This window comes from Bufo gargarizans, chromosome 6 (genome assembly GCF_014858855.1).
Source record: "Bufo gargarizans isolate SCDJY-AF-19 chromosome 6, ASM1485885v1, whole genome shotgun sequence".
Classification (NCBI taxonomy): Eukaryota; Metazoa; Chordata; class Amphibia; order Anura; family Bufonidae; genus Bufo; species Bufo gargarizans.
Genome location: NC_058085.1, coordinates 362,835,876 through 362,844,246, shown reverse-complemented (window position 1 = coordinate 362,844,246; position 8,371 = coordinate 362,835,876). Strand labels below are relative to the sequence as shown.

At 47.2% G+C, this 8,371-nt stretch overlaps 1 protein-coding gene across 1 annotated transcript; it reads right to left on the bottom strand.

The window, feature by feature from the left end:
* Positions 1-1,009: 1,009 nt before the first annotated feature.
* Positions 1,010-8,341, bottom strand: EMG1 (EMG1 N1-specific pseudouridine methyltransferase). Its single transcript, XM_044297404.1, has 6 exons — positions 8,186-8,341; positions 7,606-7,707; positions 5,092-5,233; positions 4,664-4,722; positions 1,735-1,884; positions 1,010-1,248 (listed from the first exon to the last, which is right to left on the bottom strand). The coding sequence occupies exons 1-6, from the start codon at positions 8,306-8,308 to the stop codon at positions 1,135-1,137; spliced, it is 690 nt and encodes a 229-aa protein (XP_044153339.1). The 5' UTR covers positions 8,309-8,341; the 3' UTR covers positions 1,010-1,134.
* Between the last annotated feature and the right edge of the window lie 30 nt (positions 8,342-8,371).

The following is an 8,371-nucleotide window of genomic DNA, read 5'->3' as shown; positions in this document are numbered from 1 at the left end:
TCTGCTTGTTGCCTGTCCTTAGCAGTGGTTTCCTAGCAGATATTCTACCATGAAGGCCTGATTCACACAGTCTCCTCTTAACAGTTGTTCTAGAGATGTGTCTGCTGCTAGAACTCTGTGTGGCATTGACCTGGTCTCTAATCTGAGCTGCTGTTAACCTGCGATTTCTGAGGCTGGTGACTCGGATGAACTTATCCTCCGCAGCAGAGGTGACTCGTGGTCTTCCTTTCCTGGGGCGGTCCGCATGTGAGCCAGTTTCTTTGTAGCACTTTATGGTTTTTGTGACTGCACTTGGGGACACTTTCAACGTTTTCCCAATTTTTCAGACTGACTGACCTTCATTTCTTAAAGTAATGATGGCCACTCGTTTTTCTTTACTTAGCTGCTTTTTTCTTGCCATAATACAAATTCTAACAGTCTATTCAGTAGGACTATCAGCTGTGTATCCACCTGACTTCTCCACAATGCAACAGATGGTCCCAACCCCATTTATAAGGTAAGAAATCCCACTTATTAAACCTGACAGGGCACACCTGTGAAGTGAAGACCATTTCAGGTGACTACCTCTTGAAGCTCATCAAGAGAATGCCAAGAGTGTGCAAAGCAGTAATCAAAGCAAAAGGTGGCTACTTTGAAGAACCTAGAATATGACATATTTTCAGTTGTTTCACACTTTTTGGTTATGTATATAATTCCACATGTGTTAATTCATAGTTTTGATGCCTTCAGTGTGAATCTACCATTTCCATAGTCATGAGAATAAAGAAAACTCTTTGAATGAGAAGGTGTGTCCAAACTTTTGGTCTGTACTGTATGTACACAGTGACTGCACCAGCAGAATAGTGAGTGCAGCTCTGGAGTATAATACAGGATGTAACTCAGGATCAGTACAGGATAAGTAATGTAACAGCAGCTGGAGAGTCACAGGTAATAAAGTGTTACATTTCTACACTTTTTTCTTTTAAATCTCTGGTCTGAAAATATTCCCATCTCACATTTTAGGATTTTTTTTTCTTAATTTTTAATTTAAAAGACATATACAGTAATTACATATAAAGGGTTCGATAAGTGAAATACAATACAGAGAACACAGGGAGTTTGGAATAAGGAAGCAGCAGGAAGTTTCCGGGGTCTTCATACCACCCCCCAGACTTCTTCGAAAGCAGTGCAGATCTTCGCACAGGTCAGGGCTGCGGACAGAGGATACTGACTGATGGACACGCTGCGCTCCGTGAAATCTACATTAACCTGCAAGTAAAAAGAAAAACTGCAATGTATTGCAAGGAAGAAGTGAAATAAGACTGGAGGACAACAACTCCCAGCCAGTCCAGTGTCCACCATCTCCTCTACCGCTCCCCATTCATGGGCAGGCAAACGCTCCAGGAGCACGATTCATTGGGTGAATATAGTCAAATTTATTTAATCGTATTGAGGGACGTCTACACACAGCGCCACCTGGTGGTCTTCAGTTTTGTTGCATGATTGTCCAAATCACATAGACCCCAAGAGAGAAGTAAATAGAGGGGGCAGGAGGAGGGCAGCAAATGTTCTGGAGGATTTGGTGCAATCTATGGCCCTCTATTCCATCAGGGGACCCCTGGAGTGGACTGGGAAGGTCCACTTTTGATTACTTATATCCATTACACTTTCTGATTGGTGAATGCTCATTTTGCTGCCGCGCGCACTCCTTGCTGCAACCCCATCGGTCATGTATCCTAATGACTGACGACTCACCGAGCCATGTGCAAACGCTCCGATTACGATCATCATTGGCTGGTCGGTGGCGACAAGATCTCGAACGCAAGGAACGCTCTCACCCTGAAAGGAGGTGCCGACCTTCAAGCACCCAGCAGGAAGGTGATCCGTTATTGGATTCTTAATAACCTGGAGATAAAAAAATATTAAAAAATGTATGCTCTGAGCTGCAGTACCGGGCACAGCCACAACCAGAAGTGCAGCGCTGTACTCAGCGGTCTCTATCGGGCCCACAGACACTGATTGGAGCGGCGCGGTGCCGGCACGGTCTCCGCCCAATTACTCTCCTGCTCACTACGGCCGCGCAGCGAGGAGGAACAGGGGGTTCGGTTTCCCTATTTTAGTGATCCCAGCAATCAGACATTATCACCAGGGATGAGCGAACCCGAACTTTGTGAGTTCGGGTACCCAGGCCCGGACCTTTTTCCACTGAAATCCGGGTTTGGGGGACGGTGTGCGGGAGATTTTATTATTTTCCGTTATAGCTGAAAATAAAAAACAAACAAACATTCTTAAGACAGAATGCAAAAGAATATGGCCATTTAGGGGTAAAAATAAAATTAAATTTTTTTATTTTTTTTGACTCGCCTCATCCACTTGATCGCGCTGCCGCAGTCTCTTCTATCTTCTTTCTGCAGGACCTGCCAAAGGACTTGCGATGATGTCGCTACATGGTGAGGGCGGTGACATCATCGCAAGTCCTTTGGCAGGTCCTGCAGAAAGAAGATAGAAGAGACTGCGGCAGCGCGATCACGTGGATGAGGCGAGTGGTTTTTGTTTTGTTCTTTACCCCTAAGTGGCCATATTCTTTTGCATTCTGTCTTAAGAATGCTATTATTTTCAGCTCTAACCATGTTATAACGGAAAATAATAAAGTGAAGTTCGGGTCCCCATTGACTTTAATGGGGTTCAGGGACAAGTTCAGGTCCCAAACCCAAACTTTGAACTGAAGGTCGGCCGAACCCGAACTTCCACGGTTTCGCTCGTCCCTAATTATCACCTGTCCACCTTGTAGAACAGTTTCCCAAACATCCGGAATCTCCCCTGTCCAGGATGAGAGAAACAAGCAGCACAATCCAAGAGTCTCCCGAAAAGCACTCCTGTCCATACTAGGGTTGCACCAGGTATCGAATTATCAATACCCAATCAAAACTTTTGTACCAGTATCGATTCGATACCGGGATTTGCCTTTTACCGTTACTAGGCTGTGCAACTGCGCAGCCTAGTATCACAGAACATGGCGCGCACTGCTCTCACCGCGCGCCATGTTCCCTCAGAAGCACAGTGGAGCAGAAAGTATCCCTCCCTCCCCGCTGTGCCGCTGCCACCAATGAGGAGAGAGAGGGGAAGAGGAGGGGCTGTGGCCACTGTGCCACCAATGAGAATCACATAGCCGGCACCCAACCTCGATGACAGGGAGCTGCGATCAGCGGCAGTTAACCCCTCAGTTGCGGCAGTGTCCACAGGGTCCCCCCTCCCCCTTCATTGGTGGTGCAGTGGCAGTTCCGATCAGAGCCCAAGCAGTGTAATCGCGGGGCTCCGATCGGTTACCATGGCAGCCAGGACGCTACTGAAGCCCTGGCTGCCATGGTAATTTCTCTGTCGCTGTGTGCACAAAGCAGAGGGCAGCAGGGAGAGTGTGAGGTCCTATTCACCCTAATAGATCTCTAGACAAGGGATTAAAAGATCCCGGGTTCTAGCCCCTAAGGGAGGAAATTGTTATTAAACACAAAGTAAAAAAAGTAAAAAAAATAAAATAAAATAAAAAATCACCCCCTTTTCCCAATTTTACATCTAAAATATATAAACAATAAATAAACATTACATATCGCGTCCGAAAAGTCCAAACTTAAAATATAAAAAAAAAATAAAAATCTCCTATGAACACCGTAACAGAAAAAAATAAAAACTGCGTGATTCGCCATTTCTTTTATCACCTTGTCCCCCCAAAAAACAGGATAGGACTGTTCTATTATGGGCCTGACGTTCCATAAAATGCACGTGGCTTTTTTGGCGTTTTATTTTTTTCACATGGTATCTGTTACAATAATACAACCGCATGCATCCGTCATGAACGGATCCGTTTGTATTATCTGTAACATAGCCAAGGCGGATCCATCATGAACTCCATTGAAAGTTATTGGGAGACGGATCCGTTTTCTATTGTGCCAGAGAAAACGGATCCGTCCCCATTGACTTACATTGTGTGCCAGGACGGATCCGTTTGGCTTAGTTGTCAGACGGACACCAAAACGATGCAAGCAGCGTTTTGGTTTCCTCCTTCAAAGTGGAATGGAGACGGAACGGAGGCAAACTGAGGCATTCTGAGCGGATCCTTTTCCGTTCAGAATGCATTAGGGCAAAACTGATCCGTTTTGGACCGCTTGTGAGAGCCCTGAAACGGATATGACAAACGGAAACCAAAACGCCAGTGCGAAAGTAGACTTAAATACATTGATAAATTCTCCAGCTTCACATATTAAAAAGGCGATTCCCTGCAACTACCACTAGGGGGAGCTCAGTGCATAGGAAGCTATTATAATGCTTTTGCACTGAGCTCCCCCTAGTGGCTACTTTGTAAAAATGCAATTTTTTTCATCTCTGAACAGACGCAGCAAAGATGATCAATGGCAGACTCCTCTCTCCTCCCCAGGCCCTATAGTGGTCACATGGTCTGCCTTTATTGAAGGCATGCCACTGTGTTAGGGTATGTGGTCATCATGGAGGGGTTCTGCAGCAGCTCAGGACCACCATCTCTGAACCATAAACCGGGGGCTGCTCTGCAAGCACCTCCTGGACAATGACCGTTTTCATGATGGGCCGATGAACTACAAGATTTGATAAACTTTTCAGGATTTTTAAAAATGTTATTTCAATGCAAACACTTTTTTTTGGGGTGGGCTCTCACCTTTAAAAGTTTCTGGGGTCCATCGGCAGCTCTGACGCTCAGCTTATGCAGCAGTTGTACTAAAGAAGAGAGAGAACGGAATGAAGTCTGTACATTGTGCGTTCTGTAAGGAGGCCACAAAAAGCGTGCACAGGATAGTGGAGATACACCGTAGGGCGGGTTGTACAGGAGGGTCCCCCCGCCATCCTGAGAGCCAGGAGTTCTTGAGTCGCCTCTCTGAATGGAACCCCAGGGCACATGTCGACCCGTTCATTCTACGGGGCCACAGAAGAGAATGAAGCGCCGGACCGACATGTGCACCACCCTCTGCCTTCTAGGAGCGGACTCTGAGACCCCTAGCTCCTTACAATGGGCAGACCCCCACATGACCTATCCTGCGACAGCCCCTCTAAGGTTCATGCAGCCCCAGCGTGTAAACGGCTACTTACCCATCAGACCACAGAATCGGGGGAAGGTTCGGGGGATGCGGGTCTGTGGGTTGATCTCAATGAGAACGTTCCTCTGTGTGTGGATATAGACTTGTAACAATCCGGCCCGGTTCAGAGGGCTGTCCAACAACATCAGCAAACTCTGTGGAGGGGACGACACGCTCGGCATTACATACACCAGGCAGAGCCCGCACAGACAGATATAAAGGGGATTTTACTCCTAGGCACCGTCCCCTCGTGCCTTTAGACCAGCAACGTCCGGCACTCCAGCTGCGGTGAAACGACGACTCCCAACATGCACACTTGCTTGGCTTTTGTCAGAACTTCAGAAGTGAATGGAGCATGTTGGGAGTTGGAGTGCCGGACGTTGCTGACCCCTGCTGTAGACAATCCTGGAGGAGCAGCTATCTAGTCTGTATGGCCCAGGTCAGTTGAAGTGACATCTTAAGGCTTCAGAAGACCAAGACCTTTTGTTATTAACCTACAAAAAACCTCTGTCTATAGCTGACAGCACAACGTTCCACCTGGAGAAACACACAATGTCATAACAAAGAAGCCAGTGGAGAGAATATATCCAAATTCATATCACTTTATTATATAAAATATGGAGAGAAAGGGCAGGATGGAAAAAGTTATACAGAGAAGCAAAGGGCATATATACGTCTGGACTATCGTGTATCCCCACAAGGCTGATGGGCACTTATCGGGTACCAGGTTCGTACTGTGACACGCAAACATCCAATATACACCAAAGAGGTGTGCAGCATCCCGTATCCACACCCCGATGGGGAATTACACAACACACTGCAATCACCTCAAAAGAAATCCATGGATGTTAATGTGATCCACAGCCACGTCCATCAGCAACATGTGTATATATAGTGAAAATGGAAAGATAGACCCGGCACTCTGTATATGTAGCCAAAAAGCGAGATATTTATTTGATATACATATAAAATCAATTGTCTAAAAATATCTATTGTGATATAACAGCATAATAAGTAGCAACAATAACCAATGTGATATACAAATGTAGCAGCAATGGGCAATTACAACAAGATATCAAATAGCAGTAATGGTTAAAAAAACGCAATAGTATTGAGATTGTGCGTTTAAACAACCAATGTTCCTCCTACATACGGCAGGGAGTGGGGGAGTATGGCTAACAGCAGCACTAATAGAAATCCATCAAGGGGAAACCGCAAAAGTCCTTGCATATAAAGATCTTCCTATGTTCCGGATCCACTCCTGGCTCACTGTGCTAGCGCATGCTTATGGGTCACCAGTCTTTTCAAATATAACAGGAGAGACCAGCAGGTACAATGCGGTAAGCACTCGCGGTGGCGTCCCACCAACTTATAGTTGCTGATTCAATGTTGCCTTAATCTGGTCGTTTCACCTTTCTGAATGCGGACTCGTGATCTGCGGTAGAGTGAATATCAGCCGACTGTGTGTCCAGTATCATCAGCGGGTTCTGCGCTCAGTGAAGCCAAACATCGCCGGAGCTTTTTGTTTCAGAAACTTAATTCAAATCTTTACCAGCATGCCGGTGCAAGGTGTAGCCCATACGCGGAAGGGGCTACATCCCCGATACTGGACACAGTCAGCTGATATTCGCTCTACCGCAGATCACCGAGTCCGCATTCAGAAAGGTGAAACAACCAGATTAAGGCAACATTGAATCAGCAACTATAAGTTGGTGGGACGCCACCGCGAGTGCTTACCGCATTGTACCTGCTGGTCTCTCCTGTTATATTTGAAAAGACTGGTGACCCATAAGCATGCGCTAGCACAGTGAGCCAGGAGTGGATCCGGAACATAGGAAGATCTTTATATGCAAGGACTTTTGCGGTTTCCCCTTGATGGATTTCTATTAGTGCTGCTGTTAGCCATACTCCCACACTCCCTGCCGTATGTAGGAGGAACACTCAATACTATTGCGGTTTTTTTATGGCTGGATTTTAGCCATTACTGCTATTTGATATCTTGTTGTAATTGCCCATTGCTGCTACATTTGTATATCACATTGGTTATTGTTACAGAGGTGGGACCCACACCTATCATATCCCAGCAAGATGCCCCCATTGTCTGAGAAGGGAAAACCCCTTTAAGGGGAAAGTCTTACTACAGGTCTGGGGGGTCTTCAGTAGGCCCCCAGCTGCCATGACCACCTCTCAGCACACACAGCCATTGCTCCTCCATCGACCTGCTCAGGTGCTAATGGTCACTACTGACCAGGGTATCTGAGGGGTTAACCTGCTGGGATCAGAGTCACTTGTATAAGGCGGCCTGCGGCCCCTGCATATCAAGACCAGATCCTGAGCCGCACATACATTGGAAGTCACCAAAGGGGTTAAACATCGCAGCCACTACAACCTAAAGACGCATAAAAAGTAGCTAAAAACAGCCACCAGGGCCCCCGGGGTCAGCTGCATGTGCCTCCCTGCAGGGGCCGGAGCAGCGGCCTATAACAGGAGACGAGTGGAGATCGCCTTGAAGCCGGTGACAACCTACCTGATGGGTGATGTCCGGCCGCACCTCGCCAGGGTCTCGCCCATTCTTCACCAGGATGTTTTTATGTTGGTCACAGTTTAATAATTCGTATGTTTTCCCAACCTGGAACAGGAAATGGATTTATCAAACCGAGTCCTAAGACCTGTCACTTACCACAGTGGACGACTTATCTTCAAGTGGAGCCAGTACCCCAAACCTGCCGCCCATGACCAGTGAGGCTCAAACCGTGGACTATCAGCTGCAGCAAAACTACAACTACCAGCATGCCCTACATACCCTAGTTCTGCAACAGCTGGAAAGCCATAAGTCGGAGACCACTGCCAGAGACATTGCTCAGCTGTCTATCACCCGCCCCCCCAATGACTACAATGGAACGTGCCACGCAGATACACACATAAATTCTAAAGATAAATGGGTCAAACCATTTTGCTGATTGTGGGGGTTCTACAGATGCGGAGTTCTATAATCACTGTAAAGACCACACATGGTAACTACTCCAGGCTCAGACCCTTCCCACAGCATCCCCCAGCCATGAGCAGCCGGGGCCATGCTGATACTTCTAGTTCTCCACATTGATTACCCGCACGGTCTCCAGGCTGGCCCCCTCCAGTAACACGATCAGCCTCTTGTCTTTCCGTCGCTTTATTTGCGGCTCCTCTTCCTCTGTGTGATTTACACTCGTGGGTCCCCTGCGCGCCGCCATGTTTGCTGGGGCCGTGGATGGCGAGAGAGCAGCTTCCGGTGCGGGCGCCATGTTGTGATTGGC